General features: G+C 44.3%; 1 protein-coding gene across 2 annotated transcripts; it reads left to right on the top strand.

Moving 5' to 3' along the window:
* Window positions 1-20: 20 nt before the first annotated feature.
* WDR62 (WD repeat domain 62) lies at window positions 21-18,944 on the top strand. Of its 2 annotated transcripts, none has more exons than XM_042439583.1 (30): window positions 21-452; window positions 1,727-1,818; window positions 2,214-2,276; window positions 3,017-3,074; window positions 3,998-4,168; window positions 4,571-4,705; window positions 5,414-5,596; window positions 5,719-5,879; window positions 6,912-7,083; window positions 7,270-7,407; window positions 7,850-8,025; window positions 8,790-8,881; window positions 9,053-9,178; window positions 9,345-9,412; window positions 10,018-10,139; window positions 10,479-10,554; window positions 10,798-10,909; window positions 11,443-11,506; window positions 11,741-11,863; window positions 11,978-12,120; window positions 12,813-12,865; window positions 14,208-14,411; window positions 14,869-15,011; window positions 15,255-15,391; window positions 16,276-16,416; window positions 16,622-16,751; window positions 16,841-16,946; window positions 17,560-17,626; window positions 18,083-18,168; window positions 18,361-18,944. In XM_042439583.1, exons 1-30 carry the CDS (start codon window positions 345-347, stop codon window positions 18,625-18,627), a joined length of 3,717 nt encoding a protein of 1,238 aa, XP_042295517.1. In that variant the 5' UTR covers window positions 21-344; the 3' UTR covers window positions 18,628-18,944. The 2 variants fall into 2 exon arrangements, with proteins under 2 accessions (XP_042295517.1, XP_042295516.1); XM_042439582.1 differs by having other exon boundaries at window positions 6,909-7,083.
* Window positions 18,945-19,466: the final 522 nt, after the last annotated feature.

Raw genomic sequence — 19,466 nt, 5'->3', positions numbered from 1 at the left:
GCTGCCCGAGACTTCGCGAAGTGGAATCTGATTGGCTGAGGCGGGGAGGAAGTGTGGCCGCAGAGATAGGAAAAGCGAACGCATGGAGAGGCGGGACCGAGGCCAGAGCCAAGTCCCCCTCTGATTGGTCAACCGAGGAAACACAACGTCGCGTGCCGTCTGAGACAAACCGTGGTTTCATTGGGTGGGCCCCGCAATGATTGACAGGGCAACCAGCCAATAGCAGGGTGGCGCCGGTTTGCCGCGCGTAGTTTGGGTGGGCGACGGTTAGTTAGTTAGTCAGCCAGTGGCTGACTCGCCTCAGTGGGGTCTCTGCCTGCAGTTTGGGGCTTTGAGAGGAAGACATGGCCGGAGGAGGCGGCGGCTCCTTTTACGCCGGGCCAGGGACGCACTCCGGCGCAGACTCGCCGCCACTTTTCAGCCTGAGGCGAAGGTCGAAGCACCAGGAAGTGGTGAGGGGCGTGGCTAACTAGTGTCGGGGGCGGGACTACCAGGCGCAGGGGGCGTGGTACTGCGGTGGGCGTGACTGAGTTTCAGGGGGCGTGGCACACCGGCGGACGGGGTCGACTGGAGTTAGGGGCGTGACTAACGAGCTTCGAGGGGCGTGACACAGTGATTGACGGGTGTTATGGGCGTGGCTAACTACTTTGAGGGGGCGTGGCAGTGTTAAGGGCGTGGCTAAAGAGGGGGCGTGGCACGATGGTGAACGGGAGCCAACGAGTTGTGGGCGGGGCTATCAATCTTTAGGGCGTGGCTAAGTAGGACGGGTGTGGCGTGCTACGGCTGAAGGGGCAGGGCAATAAAATGGGGAGGATTTAGCGCGTTGGTGGGCGGGGTTAAGGGTTGAGTGGCAGGTGTGTGTCTTGGCCTGAGTGAATGAATGGACTGAGGCTCTGCCTTGGTTTCAGCCTATGAAGGCTAGCGTTGCCTATTACCACTTTCAAGGGGTTTTGGCCTTGAATGGACATTCTCTCCCACACTCATGGCACTTATAGGTCTGCCCTTGGCTTCCACTCCCCCAGAGGCACCTGAGGGAGTGGGCTTAAGCCTAAGAAAGCTAGGACCAGTCCTGCTCAATTGGAAGACTTGGGCGTTGGACTCGGACTCTGGAGACCGGGTTCGAATCCTGGATGGGCCATGGAAACCCACTCAGACAAGTCACACTCTCTCAGCCGCTCAGGGGAAGGCCAGGGGAAAGCCCCTCTGGACAGTTCAGAGTCATGTCAGTCTGTGGGCTCAGTATCTAGAGAGATCTTGGAGCACCTTTGGGGCTGACTCATGAGCTTCCCTAGGCTTAAGTCCACTTCCTCAGATGCGTTTGGTCAAATCTTGCCAAGAAAACCCAACGATGGGCAACCATAAGTCGGAAACTGACTTGAGGTAACATGAGAACAACAACACATGTTAGTAAGGGCCCAAACAGACAGACCAAAATAAAGCTGCTTTGGGTCACTGCGGAGGTATGCTATTTAAATGATGCATGCGTCATAAGAGGCCAGAAGCCACACCAAAGCCATGCTCCAGTCCTAAGGACCAAAGTGCAGCTTTGGCCTCTTAAGATGTGTGCGTCATTCAAACAGCATCCTCCAAAGTGACCCGAAGCGGCTTTACTTTGGCCTAAGCCTCCCAGTCCCTCTCTGAAGCTTCCCTCAGAATAGGCAGATGTCGTAGCTTTGCATTTGCTGACACAGGTCTTGTCCTCCTCTCCTCCGCCTTCTTTTGGCAGGTGGTGCTTGAAAAGGTGTTGGGGATAACCACTCAGACCAGCAGTGGCTTGGCCTGCGACCCAAACACAGGACAGATTGCGTATCCGACAGGGTAAGTAGTGCGATCTTAGGCTGCATACGCACTGGAGAAATAACACAGTTTGGCACCGCTTTAACTCTTTTGTGGCTCAAGGCTATGGAATTCTGGGAGTCGGAGTTTGTTGTGGGGCCCAGAGCAGAGCTCCGCACCACTCTGGGCCCCACAACAAACTCGGACTCCCAGAATTCCATAGCCTTGAGCCACAAAAGAGTTATCTTAACAACAGAGATTGAAAAAGTTACTTTTCTCTTCCTTTGGACATTTTGAAACAGAGGCTGGACGGCCGTCTGTCGGGGGGTGCTTTGATTGTGAGTTCCTGCATGGCAGAATGGGCTCGGAGGTCCCTTCCAACTCTGCGATCCTACGAAAACCCTCCTTACGGAAATGTTCTCCATCTTTCTTTCCAGATGCGTGGTTGTGGTTTTCAATCCCAGGAAGAATAAACAGAGGCATATCTTTAATACGTCCAGGTAACATATATCTTGTGTCGTAACTCCTGATGGTTCAAATGTTGTTATTTGTAAATGATGAGTCTCTATATTGGGAGAAAGGCAGGATATAGGAAAATAATAATGATAATACTTGGTATGATTTTCTGCCAAGGTGCCAATTCTTGAGAGCCAGCATGTCCAGTGGTTTAAGTGTTGGACTGCAGTTCTGGAGACCAGGAGCAAAACAAAGATGCAATGCAACGATAATCATCACTTATTACATTCTTCTTTATCTTTATATCATCTCGGATCTTGTTGCGTCTTGTCGTCTTCTTCACTTCTTCAATTTCTCTTATACATCTATAATAATAATAATAATAATAATAATTTAATAATCTATTTTTATCCCGCCTCTCCCGCAGGATCGAGGTGGCTTACAGTATCAGTAAAATACTGACATATTCAGGTGTCTAGATGGAAAGCGACTGTCAGGTGCTACCTGTAATTGTTGCTTCCCTATAGAAGAGAAGCTTCTATAATTAGATTAACCACCTAATTGCAGAGAATGACTCAGTGTCCACTTTGGGAGTGGAGTGAGATTATCACACGTCAGAAAATAAACCCTCAGGTCTGCCAATAATAAATGTGTCAGTCATTCAGGTGCCATAGGTGTGGTTTGGCTGACTAACACAGCTAGTCTTGTGCCATTCTTTGTTGTTGTTGTTGTTGTTGTTGTTTTGATAAGACAAATAATGGGAAGGTTTCTGTTTTCCTTTCAGGAAAAACGTGAGCGCTTTGTCTTTCTCTCCCGATGGGAAATATATTGTCACTGGCGAGGTGAGTTTTTAAGGATTTTTATTATAATTATACAGTATTAAAAGCCCTTTCTTGTCTAAAGAGATGAGTTGGTAACACATTTCGGTGACACAAAACGGTAGCATAGAAACCACACATTTTTCCATCCATCTTTATTATGTACAGCTTCTGGCAGTGTCTAGAAACTCCTTTAGCAAAAGGATGTACATCACAACCCTATCAGTTTGAACTCCCTCCCCAGCCAGTAATTTCTTCATGTTGTTTTATATCCAGAAACTATGGACCGACACAGATCCTGAGATAAGATAGATTAGGGTTGGGCTGCTATTGAAGACGCAGGCTCATAGTGATACTCTGTATTATGTTTAGAACTGGGCTGGGTATCCCCAGTCCACCTTGGATCTTGTTTGTGCAAGATTGTCTTACAAAAACAATCCTGCATTTCTAGATCATATCCTGTTTTGAAATGTCTTCCTCAGTAAACGTCCAATTACACTGCAGAAATACATAAGCATGAATAATAAACAAAGAACGTGTTTTTGTAATATGTTATTTTTAATCTAATTTGTTGGTCATTGCCTTTGTATCAATCCCAGTCTGTTTTGCAGGCATTTAGGCACTCGGTGATTTTGGTCTACTTAATTCATTATTTTAATTATATATCCTGTTTCATAACTAGGTGCATTTTTCTGCAGTTCTGTGCTCTCAAAGCATTTTATTTCAGTTTGTTTCCGACTACTGTCCATGTGTGTTATTTGTGTAAGAATGAACAGCATTCTTGTTGGCCTGGAAGTCATGGCCTCTAGCCTGGAAGGTCTCCTCTGTTATGAAATAGCCATGAGCTGGTTGTAAGGAGCCCCATAGGCTTAATTTCCTAAGCACTGGTCACCCTTGGCTCAGATGAAGCCTTGTACCAAACACTGTTCTGGGTTTTCCTCCTGTAGAACGGACATCGCCCGGCAGTCCGAGTCTGGGATGTTGAAGAGAGGACGCAAGTGTCGGAGCTCTACGGACATAAACATGGGGTGGCCTGCGTGGCGTTTTCTCCCAACATGAAGTACCTTGTCTCTGTGGGATATCCTCATGACATGATTGTTAATGTGTGGGACTGGAAGGTAAGAAACTGTTTGGCAGGCTTCATGGGGAAGGAACTGCAGAAGGTTGTCTTGCTCTGAGACGTTGGAACATTGCAGCGTCTAGAACAAGAGAACCAGACACCAAGGATATCATAAATCACAGGTCTTCCTCAGTTAATGAAGCAGTTATGTTCCTGGCTTTGCTTCTTTAACTGTACCAAAAGTAGAAATAGCATTAAAAGAACAGACTAGGTTTCTGCATGTAAAAGCCTTTTTAAAAAGAGCTTCACTATCAGAGGTCTTGTTGACTGAGGTATGCATGTACTCCATGGTTCCAACTGGAGAGGGTCAGCATAGTCTTACAGGTTCTCTTCTGGATTACTCCTCCCATTAGTACATTTCTCCAAAATACTGATGGCTATTTTTTCCCTTGCCTCACAGAAGGATGGACTAATTGCCTCCAACAAAGTATCTTGCAAGGTTATCGCCGTCTCCTTTTCAGAGGACAGCTACTTTGTTACTGTCGGCCACCGCCACGTTAAATTCTGGTTCCTGGATGTGTCCAAGGAAATTAAGGTAAACTTCTCTGTCTGCTTAAAGTAAAGGCAAAGGATGTGTCCAGGGAAATATAGGTAAACTTTTCTGTCTGCTTACAGAGAACAAAAAGTAAGGAACTTCTCAAAATACAGGGCCCTTGGTATCCACTGGGGTTTGGTTCCAGAGCCATGGGTGCCCAAGTCCCATTGTGTACAATGGGGTCTCCTATATAAAATGGCAAAATGAAGGTTTGCTTTTTGCACTTTTAGGAATATTTTCAAGCCATGGGCTGCAGAATCTGTGGATGTGGAGGGTCAGCTATAGTTTCCTGATAGTAATAGGTTTACTGCCTGCGTTGGTGGGTCTTCTCTTTTCAAGCACTCATTAATTTTTCTTTTATATACCAGGAGCTTATTTCAGGTTTCTCTCCAGACCAATATTATTCTACAGTTTAATAAATAACATTCTCAGAGTTCTAACGAAGATTCAGATTCTATAAGGTGTGTTTGCTTTTTGCACCCATGCTATTGTGATTATGGTCACAGAGGTTTTGACGCATCTTGCAACATTTATAAGGTTTATTTTCAGCGGTAAAAAGATAAAATAGGGATGTGTTGAGTCATGCCACAGAACAATGTCTTCGCATGTTCTGGTTCTGGGAGAAATTGTTGTTAGTCTGCAGTATTATTTTTTAAATCAGACCTATTCCGCTTGAACTTTGGTCCTGAAAGATTGCGTTGATTGCAGATTAAGGAGACTGTCCCACTGGTTGGTCGCTCTGGCCTTCTTGGGGAACTTCACAACAACATCTTCTGTGGCGTTGCGTGTGGGCGAGGGCAAATGTCTGGCAGCACCTTCTCCGTTTCTTATTCTGGGATCCTCTGCCAGTTTAATGAGAAGCGTGTGCTGGAAAAATGGATTTATCTGAGGGTAAGAATGCCTCTTCATGAACCGCTTTTGTTTCTGTTTCAGAAGATATGAATCTTGCATTTTTTTAAATTCTCTGTTCTAGTCCAACTCTGTCCATATACCTCTGTTTTTCTTCCATTCAGGTATCTCTAGCCTACTGTATCTGCGTTAGTGAAGAATTTATTTTCTGTGGTTGTGCCAATGGAACTGTGCGCATCTTCCACACTCATAACCTGCATTACCTCTCAGACTTGCCAAAGCCTCACCCTCTGGGTGTCGATGTCGCTGGAGAAGAAATATTAAGGTATTAATTTTAAGGCTAGGGCTTCTGGGAAATGATATCCAAAAATCTGCAGGACCAAAGTTTGGGAAGCACAGGCTTAAATCATAGGTTCTGGGCTATATTAGAGCAGGTAGTTCTTAAAGTTTAGCTTCATCTCAATAACACTGTCTAGGAGGTTTTAGCATCGCCGTCTTCTTCTCTTATGTTTGAGAGTGACACTAAGTGCCTGGGTTTTTGTGTAGTCAAGCAGCCAGGACGGCTTGGGACCTCAATATTTGAAGAACCCTGCTGGTGCGTCCCTCCTCCATGTCTGCCTTGTGGGAGTGATATCTCCCACAGAGATGTGGGAGAGGGCTTTCTCGGCTGTGGTGCCCCATTATGGAATGCCTCCACTTTGAGGCCCTATTGGCACCTGTGTTGGTTTCTTTTAGGCGCCAGGTTTGGCTTTTCATTAAAGCCTTTGGGCCTTAACCTCTCTTTTAAGGGTACCTGCACATGGTTTTAATTTATAGTCTCTTCTGCTGTTTCAGCTCATTGAATTTTTAAATATTATTTTATTCTGTTTAAATGATTGCATTGCTTTTCCCTGGAATTCTTTAAAATGATATTAACTTGCTGCTCTGAAATCTCACATAGAGGGCAGGATAGTTCAATAAGTACCAGCAAATAAACATCCTTCCAAAGTCTTGCTTGTAGAAGCAGGCTGTTGTCTGCATCTTTCAGACATCTTAGAGACTGCATGGCTGGAGTGCAGACAGCCACAGCTACGTACTGCAGTCCAGCCCATAAAACCTTGCTCATGTGGCCAGAAGGAAGAGCCATGGGTGGATCACTCATATTGCTCATTGATGTGTGGACACTTAAGACCCCAAACTGTACCAGGCACAATACGATTTTTAATTACGATTTTGTGCCGGCATTTTACCACCACTTGCCTGAGTCTTCTGCAGCATTTTAATGAACGTAACAAAAAGAAGATTAAGTGTTTGGGCTATTTTCCTTCTTTGTAACCAAGAGGAATATTTCCCTCCCCTTTTTGTTGTTTTCAAGAAGACCAGATGCCACTTACCCAGACACTATTGCCTTGGCTTATGATCCCTGCCATCACTGGCTCTCCTGCGTATACAAGGATCACAGTGTGTACATCTGGGATGTGACGGACATCTGCAAAGTTGGGAAAGTGTGGTCTGACCTCTTCCATAGCTCTTTTGTGTGGAATGTCGAGGTGAGCTCTTTGGAAATGTCTTTCTGGTGCTTTTCTTTCACTTGGTTTGAGGCCTCTTCGGAGGGAGGGAGGTAGACATTGCCAAGAGGCTCATACTTTCACTGTGAGGTTGGGAAATCCTAGGTCTGTTGTATCTTTGTAGCTTTTCTGTCTCCATGTTTCTTTCTCCTTTGGATGTATTTTTAGGTTTATCCTGAGTTTGAAGACAATCAAAGCTGCCTACCCCCAGGATCCTTTTTAACATGTTCATCGGATAATACTATACGTTTCTGGAACTTGGGAAATGACCCACAAGCTCATTTTTCAAATAATGTCTACAGTAATGTAAGTTTTCATTTTTAGTCAGAAGTATATCAGTCTAGATATGATAAGAGATTTACCTTGCAACTGTTGATCTATCCCAGAGTCTTGGTAGGTTGGAAAGGAGGCATTTCAAGGGCTCAAAATGACTGTAACTGATCGAGTTTTAGCTCCAAACTGTCTCCACTATTATCCTGGTACAAGGGGATATTTTGCTTTATATTGATCTTGCCCTTCTCCTAGTACCTGGATGCAAAATGGGCCACAACATGGTTAAAAAATCAGATACATCTCAATGAGCAACAAGTTGTAATATTAAAACCACAAGTAAATGTGTTATATTAAACCAGTAAAAAGGAGGAAAAAGAAAAGTATAACAGTTTTAACATTTGATATTAGAAAAAAGTGTAATGTGTGCTTACAAAGGTGTATACACATATGCATGTTCTTCTTTCCTTTCTTAAAGAACTTACTGAAGGTTGTATATGTGGAGAAGAACACCCATCATTTACAGGATTCAACAAATGTTCCTGATCGAGGTGAAAATACCAGCTGCCCTGATGTGAAATCTGGTGTCCGTGTGATGCAAGTGAGCCCTGATGGCCAGCATTTGGCCTCTGGTGACAGAGCTGGGAATTTGAGGTGAGTCCTGAGCCTCTCCCTCTACATCTGTCAGGTTTCTATTAGGAACTGATGGAATTTCAGCTTCAACAAGGAGCTCAAAAACCTTTTAAGAAGGAGATCTTCAAATGGAATTTTGTCTTTGTTATTCACTGACCCTTTCACTGAGTGGACTCACTACTGCCCTGCCACAGCTATTCCAAGCCTGGTGAGAGCAGTGAGGGAACAGAGAAGTGCTGATAGCTGGATGTGAAGTGATTACATCTTTTCTTGAGGACCAATGGAGTCTTCTAGAGGTCTTACTGGGTTATGTAATAATTTTGCAGCTGACTACAGGGAGGTAGCCTTTTATGTCCCGGGTTGAGCCTTTGGTCAGTGCAGAGGGAGGAAGGGAATGCCAACCTCTGCATCAACCAAAAAAGAGAAACATGTAGACATAAACTTGACAACCCTAACGATATTGAATACGTATCCTACAGGTAATGGGTTAGAGCCAGAGAAAACCATAGAAGCATAGAGTTGTTGAGTTTCAAGGGATGCAGAGATCATCTAATGAATAGCTAAAGTATCCATAGCTAAAATATCTCCGACAGAAGGCCACCCAACCTCTGTTTAAAAACTCTGGTGAAGGAGAGTCCATCACCTTCCAAGTGATCTATGTCATGAGTTGGTCTACACCATTCAGAAAGCAGTTATTATGATCTGGTGCTCATATATTTTTGTTTGTTTTTTGCTCCATACCCCAAGTGCTGTCAATGAATATCAAATGTGTGTTTGTTCTTCAGGATACACGAGCTAAAATATATGGACGAAGTGATGAAAGTCGAAGCCCACGATTCAGAAGTTCTCTGCTTGGAATATTCTAAACAAGAAACTGGTAACATTTCAGATAATCTGAACAGTTGACTTCTATTTCAGTCTTCATTCTCATACATATTTTCCGTGTCTGTCATCAGTTTGTTAGGGTCATGATGCAGTTCTGAAATTAAATTTTTAGAGAGCTCTTTGGACCCATTCCACAATTCAGCATCCTTTCTGTTGCCTTTAGGGATGGCTCTGCTGGCCTCAGCAAGCCGAGACAGACTGATCCACGTGTTAAATGTGGAGAAAAATTACAAACTAGAGCAGACATTGGATGACCATTCCTCAGCCATAACTGCTGTGAAGTTCACTGGTAAGTCACAAAGGCTGTTGCATCTTAAATATGGGTATTTCTAAAAGCCTTTTCTTAAAAACATAGTAGATTCACTTCTCAGCCTTAAACTGTGGAAGAAGTGAATGGAGATTATTGGGTTCTTCTGTCAGACTTCATGTGCCCCCGCCATCTTTTCGCCCTGCAGGAAATGGAGACGTTCAGATGATTAGCTGTGGAGCCGACAAAAGCATCTATTTTCGCAGCGCTCAAAAGGTTTTTATAATTGATTTGCATAATTTCTCATAAGATGTGACAATGACCACAGCTATAGGATTATTTAAAAGAGATCTGGATTCCTTAATGGAGGATAGTCATGTTCAGTGGCTATAGGGAGCCTCCATGTTCAGTAGCAGGGTGCCAGCACTTAAAGAGCAATAATGGGGAGGAGGGATTATGACCCTGTTTCTGGTGGTTGTGAAGCAGTCCCAAAGGCATTCAGGTGGCTAATGGAGAAGCCAGATGCAAGGTCTGATCCATTTGGACTACTGTTATAAATCTGAACAGCTTGTCTGCTTCATCCAGAGGTCTGTTGGTGTTCAACAAAATGGAACCACCCCATTTGTACATTCTGAGCCTGGGTTTTGGGGAGTGTTTTTACTACAGCTTCTGCAATTCCAGAACCAGCAAAGCTAACAGCCATGCTGGATGGTGAAATTCTGAGAGCTGCAGCACGAAAAGTAACTCTCCCTGGCTCTGACAACATTGTACAGATATACTTTGTTTATAACCCACATCCAGACTGCTCTAGATTACTTATAATTTTGGGACACCGTTTTTGCACATGCCTGAAATAATTGTTGAGTGGGTTCCCTCTCCAGATTCCAGATGGAATTAATTTCATCCGAACCCACCATGTTGCTGAGAAAACAACCTTGTACGACATGGATGTTGATATAACTCAGAAATACGTTGCTGTGGCCTGTCAGGACAGAAATGTCAGGTAAACTCTTCTGTGACTACCATGCTCAGCATTTGCAGAAACTCACTTATCCCTTGGAATAGTGAGATTTTTAGAGACAAGAAAAGACCAAACATTTTCCTGCCATGTTCCTCCTTGTGCATGCCTGGCTTTCCCTGTTAACTGCACCCTTTCTGTTTTGCACTTATTATTATGTGCTTGCAGTCCTTTCCTTGAAAGCCTTCATTTCTAAAAGCCTGTCTGCTTGCCAACAAAAGGAAGGGGGCATTGTAGCCGCCAATAGCAAAGAACAGCTCTTCCATCTGCTAAACTAAGAGGCTGCTGAACACACCAAGCCTAACTTTACCGCCCTCCTTCCAGGGTTTACAATACGGCCAGCGGGAAGCAGAAGTGGTGCTACAAAGGCTCCCAAGGTGATGATGGATCCTTACTGAAGGTAAGCAAGTTATGTTGGAAAGCTTCATGTAAAAACAGGAATGTGCAAAGCCAGAGACTGCTTGCTTGCCCACAAGGGGACGCTCGCCTTCTGGAACATGGCTACAAAATGATCTGGGGAATCCCAAGTCCTTATTCCATCTCATTGAGAAAGCAAACTGTTTTACAACCAGTAAGGTGGTATTTTTTAATATAAAAGCTAAATATGAAGGAGTGAGGTCCCTTGTTTTCAACCCCTGGACAGGTCCAGTTGGATCCTTCTGGAACATTCCTGGCTACCAGTTGCTCTGACAAGAGCATATCCATCATTGATTTCCGCTCTGGAGAATGTGTCGCCAAAATGTTTGGCCATTCAGGTTTGTTTGGCAGTCTGGCCGTTTCTTTCTTTAGTTCTTTTGATTCGGTCATTTTTCAGAAAGACTATATCCAAGTTCCTCTTTACCTCCTCTCAGTTACTCTCACTGTTAACTTTCATGGTTATGAAACAAATTCCTAGAAATGGCCTATTGAAAACCAAAGATGAAGAAGAGTACAGCACCATTAAAAAAAACCTCTTTTCATGGTAAAAATCAATTTCCAAAGGCTGGCTGGGAAAGAAAGATCTTAGCCTGCCACCGAAAGTTCATGAAAGAAGGAGCCATCCTAGCTTCTCTAGGGAGGGAGTTCCATAGTATCCAAAGTCCTGTCCACATTGGGAAGTGCTTGTGAAGGTGGTGGGACAGAGAGAAGTGCATCTCCCACAGATCTTAAAACTCAGGCAGGCTCATATAGGGAGATAAGGCCCTTCCAGTGTTATGTACATATACACTCCAAGGCCAGTTAAAGAAACAATAGTAGTTAAAAAAAAGCCAATGAGTGAAAACCAATCATGTTGATCTTTATATTGCAGACGTTGTGACAGGAATGAAATTTACCTTTGACTGCAAACACCTGATCACCGTTTCAGGAGACAGGTGAGAGAACATGAGATGTGTGCCTTCAAAATGTGTGAGGTCCCAATTCTAAGAGGTTTCTTAGTGGATTTATGCCTGTATGTGGGGTGCGGGGCATCTTCAGATTGAAAGCTGAGTCCAGACAAACCGACAAACTTCCTGCCCAATGCCCTATTCCACCCCTACTCCACTGAGTCCCATTCTCAAAGGCCCATAGATTTCCACATTTCAATGTCCCTATTCTCCTTTTTTCAGTTGCATCTTTATATGGCATCTTAGCCCTGAAATTACCACCTGCATGAGGCAACACTTGATGGAACTAGATCAAGCCCATGAGCAGAGGAGAGCCAAGAACCTCCCTTGGTCACATCAGCTCAGGTACTGGGGCACCTTGGGATTTGGGGGCTCGGATCGAGGCATTTCTCTCCTGCAGGGAATACCCTTCTGTTGCTGTGCAAAGAAGGGGAGCCCTTTAACCATAACCTCCTTCAGGCAGGAAACCTACATTGCTGTGCCCAGCAGAAGGGACCCCTGTGCTACCCAAGGCCTGACAAACTATGAAACAGAGGAGGAGGAGGAAAGGGAAGAGGAGGAAACGTCTCTTCAGACTCCCACTAAATATGACCTTGATACAGGTATGAAGGCACTGGACATTCATCCAGAAAACTGTAGGGCAGGGGGGTTGTTGCCAGGGATGCAGGTGGGCAATGGAGTTTCAGTAGGAACCACGATGAACCTGGAGCCACCAATACCTGGCCCTGCTGAAGGGTGTGCCTAAGTGTGGATCCTGTTACACAGGGCTGAGCATAGTATGCGTTGCATACAACTGTTGGAGGCCATTTTTGTGCCCCTGAAAGACACCCACCAGCTTCCAAAAGGTCCCATACACCACGATTTAAAAAAAACCACCATGATTTTCAAGCATTTCGTACCCCCAAATCACACAGAAAATTTCCAAACATGTGTAAGCATGTGAGAATACCTCAGCCCACTCTTACAAAATGTGTATGTTCTTGTTCTTATCATTGTCTTTTTGTTCCTTTCTCGTCACCCATCCCATCCTAGTATTAGCTTACATAGATCAGGAATTTTGAGAAAACTTGCCTTTGCTTTACATTAAGAATAAAATTTATTTATAGTCATCATTGTGGTTTCTGAGACTCAATATGTATGTTCTAGTTCTGCTTGAGATTCTTGCTTTGCTGCTTTTTTTGCTGTTTTATTACATGCAAAAAGGAGGTTTTTCCCAAATGAAATATGTAACCTTTCTATTTATGGCTCATCCTAATATGTCTATGGGTTCCCCCCTCCCTCTGTTGTTCAACAGCTCCCACATGCATCCTGACCAATGGCAAGCTGCCCATGTGGGCCAAGAGACTCGTAAGTTGCATGTTGCAATCTTGTTGTCTTCATGTATGGATAAACAGGCATAGCTGAATAGAAGTAGATTTGAATTAGTTCTGTGTTGACTGGTCCTCATTCATTCTTTTTTGCCATTGAGAGTTGGCTGTGAAACTTTGCCTTTCTTACACTGGCCCCAGTAGCTGGGTGAGGAACAGAACCATAAAGCACATTTGAGACCACTTGGTTTATTTTAGGCCACTTTTGAGACCACTTGGTTTGTTTTATTTTACTTCTTCATACACACTGATGGAATATAGTATCAAGCCACAGATATTTAAGAATTCGGTACCTATATTTGTTATCGCATGCCTTCAAGTTAATTCCAACGAACAGTGACCCTGCCATAGAGTTTTCTTCTTTTAATGCTAAGAAAGTGGAACTTGCCCAAGGTTGCCCAATGGGTTTCCATGGCTAATTGAGCATTCAAACCCTACTGTCTCTCAAGTCCTAGTCCAACACTAAATACCTGTGACTTAGTACTGTACTTCATCACTGCATCTGAAGAAGTGGGTTGAAATCTGTGAAAGCTCATGCTGAAATAAACCAGTTAGTCTCAAAGGTCCTGCTGGGGTCCTCGTCCCTTCCCTTTCTTTTTTCCATTCTTCCTCCCCTCTTCTCCCCCTTTTTAAAGGCTGTAACAAAATGGGCACCAGTTGATTGAAACATGAGCCTGTTACAGACTGCCAAAATAAATCTGCTTCGGGTCTCTTTGGAGGTATGCAATTTAAATGATGCATGCATCCTAAGAATCCAGAAGCTGCACCAAAAGCTGCACTCCAGTGTTTAGGAATGGAGCGTGGCTTTGGTGCGACCGTCGGACTCTTAGGACCCATGCATCATTTAAATAGCATACCTCCAAAGAGACCCAAAGCAGCTTTATTTTGGCTGTCTGTAACAGGCCATGGTTAAGATGAAGAGATCCCTCTTAATCCCAGTGAGAGTTCATTACAGCTAACTTTGCTGCTTAAGCACAGATCAGGCAGACAGCAGTGAAGCAGCTGGCTGCATTTTGAGTATGATAGTTGCTAGAATGCAGGCTTGACTTTGATATCAGGAACCATTTGCAAGGATGAGAATGAGTTCTGATCTACTGGGTGCTTAAGAAAGGGAACTAGTCCCCTTCAGCTTGTCACGACTAGTAAAAACAACAAGAATAACAGTGATGATTACTGCTTTTTGCTATGGGGCCCTAAACATACGTTAGTATGTTTGAGGACAAATCCATTCAGAAGGCTTACAAATGTCCCTGAAGTCAACACTTCTTGAGCCTCAAGAAGAAACATACCTGCTAAACTCTCTTCTCTCTCCTTCTCTCTAGCTTGGGGAGGCAGATAATTCGGAGAGCAGTTCCTATAACACCAGGGTGAGTTACCAGCCACAAGGGCGATGGGCTGAGCGTGCCAACAAGGAGCCGATTAAAATCATACAGGCCCCGGACCTCAACTATTTCACCCCAATTAAAAATGACAGCATGGACGACATCGAGCTGGAGCCGCAGAATTTGGATCGGCTGCTCTTGGAGGTGAGAATACTTGCTGCTTTGAAGAGGCTTGGAAAGTTTGCCTCTGCACTGAGAGGCAGCGTGGAGTAGTGGTTGGAGTGTTGGATTAGGACTGTGGGAGACACAGTGTATGAACCCCTGCTCAGCCATAAAACCTACTGAGTAACCCTGAGGAAGTCACCCACTTTCAGCATCGAGAGAAGCCAAGAACACACCCTTTCTGATCAAATCTTGCCCAGAAATCCCCATGATGGGATCACCTCAGGGTTGCCAGAAATGACTTAAAGGCACCCAGCAACAACAAACAACAATCCACACATCTATTGTGGAAGCCATTTTATAGCCTTATGCTCTCATGATCATTTGTAGTTTGTCTGTTTTCCCGCAGTTTGCCTTCAGCCTCTGAGGGCAGCCTTCCTAAGTAACAAATAAAAATAAGCCAAGCCCATTTTGGTAAAGAAAGCTGTTTCTTTTGCAGAGCGAGAACTCCCCAGGCAATGTAACTGAAGAATTCAAGCAGGCAGAGCTGTTCTCTGAAGATGAAGTAACTGAAGAGCTGGAAACCAGTGGGCATGGCCTACATGGCACACAGATTGGCACCCACCCATCTGACAGAGAGAGGTCAGTCTGTGCTGAATGCCCAGGGCTGCGGCCACAGGACTGACCATAGGCCCAGTCCACAGTGACCTTTGCAGAAGCCATGTTGCTTGCTGCTCTTTTCTCTGACTTCGATTTTCCTAGTCAAAGGGCAACCTTTTCCTCCTCTTGGCAAATACGGAGTTCTCTCAAAATCTGAAGTAAGTATTAACTGATGAATATTTTTTTCAAGCAGCATTCATGTTGTCCTGTCTGGCTTTTTTAAAGGGAATATGTGAAGGAGTTACCTCTTCATCCCATTTACCAAAAGGATGGTGCTGGCACAAAGGAGAAGCCCCTAGATAAAATCTGCTCTGTGACTCCCTTGGGCTCTGAGGCATCATCTTATGGCCACCAGCAGGAAGGTCAGTTTCCGAAAATGCTGCCTTAATCCTGTAATCCCATAATCCCTTCTGCTGATACCTAGAGATATGTGGGTCCTTTTGCTGTGGGAACTGCAGAAGGCTTTTATCCCTTCCTTGGCTTTTGCCCCAGAATGTCTACAGATTAACCCAGCGGCTAGAGAATTATTGGCACTTGGCCCTTGATTCCTCAAAGAGCATGTGCAAAAGAAGCCACATTTAGCCAGTCTCTCCCAGCCTCTTCTTCCCACACAGCCCCAGAAAATTGTGGAGAGGAATAGAGAAATGAATGGGGACATCAGAAAGGGAATCTGTCATCATAAGGCTCCTAAAATTGATCCTGGCTAAACTGAGGCCATCACACTTTGGACACACCATGAGATGACATGACTCATTGGAAAAGACCGTAATACTCAATATAATGGAAAGTAATAGGAAAAGAAGAAGGCCACATGAAAGATGGATTGATTTAGTCAAGGAAGCCATGGCTGTCCTGAGTTTGCATGATCTGCACAGGGCTGTCAAGGGCTAGGACCCTTGGAGATCTCCCATTCAGAGGGTCACCATAAATTGAAGGCAGTTTGATGGCAAATAACCACAACGCACCAATGGGAAAAAGAGAGGCTGAAGCTGATGGGGTGTTACCTTTACAGACATGGAATGAGGCAGTTTCCTCAGCCACCTTTCAAGGGATGTGGTGTGTCATGTTAAGAAATGAAGTAAGGTAGAAGGGAAGAGACTTGTACAAGGTCATTCAGGAGGATGGGTAAAGTTAGTGGGAGCAGAACCCAGAACATCGCCTAGCATTCAAAGCTTTCTTTGTAGTCCATAGCCTAACTCTGAGCCTTTTCTGTCCCCCATCCCTCCACTTGTCTTTCTGCTGGTAGACCAAGAATCTGTGGCCTCGGAGGTGGAAACAATTGGCCCGGCCAAACACTTCCAGCAAAGCAGCTCTTTGCCCCAAACCCCAGAGCAGGAGAAGTACCTGAAACATCATTTTGAGACGCTGGCTGATGCCCACACAGAAGGTAACGCATGAGTTGGGGGAAGGAGAAGCACAACACCATTGCCAGGCAGTCCCAAAGTCACAAAGGCCCTGCTCATTATGCCTGCCACCACCTACAGAAGCATGACTGCCCCAGTGTCTTCCCATCTGCTTGGGCACGCTTTTGATGTCAAATATTTTAAGAAAACTTAGGCGCTTTCTCTTTCTCTTGGCCCTTTTGAATCCAGAAAAGTTTGACGGTTGCCTAAAGGATCTGACGCCACCTGAAGACAAGGATGAAGAGGAGGACACCTTGTTCCTGAACCCTCGCCTGAGCATCTCTGCCAGATTTCACTCACGCTGCCAAACAAATAACCGGTTGGGAGAGACTTTTTCCTCCTTTGTCCATTACTGAAGCCACTCAGTATGAAAATAGGCCCTGCTGAGGCTATGCTCCCTTTGCACAGGTTTACCACCTCCTTTCTGCCATGGGGCCAACAGCATGCTGAAATGGCAACTGTAGAGCTGATTAAGGAGGAGAGTCCACTATCCAGTGAGTTGAAGAAACTGGAGGCAAGTTGATCTTCTCAGCAGGGCAGCAGCTCTTGCAGTCAGTAGTTTTAAGGTACAGATGGAATCATGGTGGATGTTTGGGCGCCAAACCTTGAACTGGTCCTGTCAAGTGTAAGGCAGGATAAGCAATTCTGAGGTAAATCCAGAGCTTAGAAAAATTATTTTTGAATTTATATTACCCAGAATCACCATGGGTAGTGGCCATACTGGCTGCAGGGTTCTGGAAGCTGTAGTCCGAAAAGTAACATTTCCAAGCCCTAGAGAACTCCTGCTTTGCATGCAGTGTTAGCCTGATGGTCTAATCTTCATTCAGAGGCACTCTTTTGCAACACAGAGGTGTTGCAGAGTATGACCAAACACAATTGGCTCATCCTTTTTAATGAAGTTAATCAGTTTATTGATGCTCACAAATAATATGATCTTTATATAGGGAAATAATATTATGAACCCAAAGGACAGACACTACACCGTTATGGAGAAAGTGTTGGGGCAAGTCAGTGTGTATTTTGCAAAGAGGGAAAGGTCAGGAAGATTGTTCTCAGACATCTTTAATAAAGTGAAAAGTCAGCCTTGTAACTGGATTCCTAACTGTGTCTAAAACAATTGATTTTAGAAACCTTCCGTGGAAGTTTGCTCCGGGCTGAAGGAAAAGTTGGATGCTAAAGTATACAGCACTTCTGGTAAGTGACTAAAATACTTGATTTGTGGCTAATTCCAAACTCTTTCCTTCAGATTAGTGTGACAGCAGGACATGGATGTAAGTCAGTCTTAAGTGCCTGTCTGGTGCGCTGGTTTTAGTGTTGGACTTCGGGAGACAAGGGTTTGAATTCCCACTCAGGTATGGAAAACCTGCTGGGTGAACTTGGGCAAGTCCCTCTCTCTTATCTTCAAAGGAAGGCAATGGTAAATCTCCCCTGAATAAATCTGTCCAAGAAAACCCTAGGATAGGGTTGCTGTAAGTTGGGGGACACCTTGAAGGAACATGATCACAATAAACAGTTTATTATTTACTCAGTTGATATCAAAAGTTGTAGCATTTGAAACGGAAAAAAGTGTACATTGCTTGTTTTTCCCTTACTTCCCTGGCTATATTAAAACTCCAAATACATAGAGCTTTAATTTCTTTCTGTTTTCAGAAGCCCAGGTTCTAGTCAAGAACTTTGAAAGGAGCTTGCATCCTTTGTGCACCAAATTTCAAGAGACTTTGCAGCTTTACGATGAGGTAAGATGGAAGGCGGGCAGGAAATTATAACTAACTGCTTGCAGGTTTTTCATGTGTATATTGGGACATTGTTTTCTGATGGTTGTTGGGGGCAATTGGCTTATAGGTTGTAAACCGCTTAGAGACTGCTGAATTCAGTATGAAACGGTATAGAAATGTAAATGCAATTGCTGTTCCTACTTTGTTCCATAGGTGACTGCCTGCAGTGGCTCAACTGCGGAGGATCTCCTCCATATCAAGAACTCACTCTTTAGTACTTTCTGTTGGATGAAAAATGAGCTGGATTCACGCGCGATCAGGAGCCACATGGATGCGGCCACAGCCACAGACGGTTCGTCCTCTTGGCCGAAGCACCTCCAGGACAGCGAAACCCGCTCTCTTCTGAAACATTACTCTGACTCTCTGCTGAGTATAGTCCAGAGAAAGCTGGATGAAATTCACAAGACGGATGTGGCTTGAAGTGTCCCAACTATTTCTCCTTTCGCTGCACTGATGAGCGTAAGCTAATGCAGGACAATCATTGCTTTGTAACTCCTGAGGAGTTGGCTGTTCTTTGAGAGAACTGGTTTGAATTTTAATTACAGCCTTTCCCCACACTTTTAGGCAATTCACACACATACTGACAAGTTTGTTCTTTTTTAGCTTTCTGGCAGCCTCTTGCAAGCAGTATTCTTTATAAGAATGCATGAAGAAAGAGGCGTCAAACAGCCTTGCATGTTCTGGGATTTTCCTAGTGTTTTCTATGTGTGCGTTGGGACACTGTTTTCTGACGGTTGTTGTTATTATTTTATTATTATTAACCTTTATTAACATGTTCACGGTTTTAATGGGTTCAGAAAATAATAAAAATTCAGTTCTTTTAATGGTATGTGTGTATTTTTACTGTGCATAAATACAACAGACGTAGGAGTAATTTTGAAGAGCTTCCAGAGGGACAGCTGTGTTTGTTTAGAGCAAAAGAACCTTGTAGCTCTTGTAGCCCCAATGAATGTATAAAGTAAGCCAGACTTCAGGTGAATTCTTTAGCGTGGTTTGTTAATCAAATGAGAGAGAGAGAGCTTGTATAAAATCAAACCGCTCAGAAAGCTGTCCATGGAAACAGGTTTATTCAAATGGAGGAGCATCAAGCCAAACGTGAAAATGGGGCTGTGTTTGAAAGGAGAGATTTGTTTGTTTTTAACTGCCCAGAGCATCTGGGCCAAACAAGGCAGTTTTTATTAACTAGAGTAAGATAATGGAAAGGGCAGATCTCTTGTCCTCTTCAACACTTATGCAGAAGCTGGTGTGGCAGACCTTTG

Source organism: Sceloporus undulatus, chromosome 9 (genome assembly GCF_019175285.1).
Source record: "Sceloporus undulatus isolate JIND9_A2432 ecotype Alabama chromosome 9, SceUnd_v1.1, whole genome shotgun sequence".
Classification (NCBI taxonomy): Eukaryota; Metazoa; Chordata; class Lepidosauria; order Squamata; family Phrynosomatidae; genus Sceloporus; species Sceloporus undulatus.
Note: the sequence above shows the minus strand (reverse complement) of the source record. Positions and strands in the feature narration are given on the sequence as shown.

What these genes read in the sequence shown, in the direction of transcription:
- WDR62 (XM_042439582.1), top strand. Translation starts at nt 345, where the DNA reads ATGGCCGGAGGAGGCGGCGGCTCCTTTTACGCCGGGCCAGGGACGCAC. An exon ending in CAAATAATGTCTACAGTAAT is followed by an intron (nt 7,408 to 7,849) that starts GTAAGTTTTCAT and finishes CCTTTCTTAAAG; the next exon opens with AACTTACTGAAGGTTGTATA. An exon ending in TAAATATGACCTTGATACAG is followed by an intron (nt 12,121 to 12,812) that starts GTATGAAGGCAC and finishes GTTGTTCAACAG; the next exon opens with CTCCCACATGCATCCTGACC.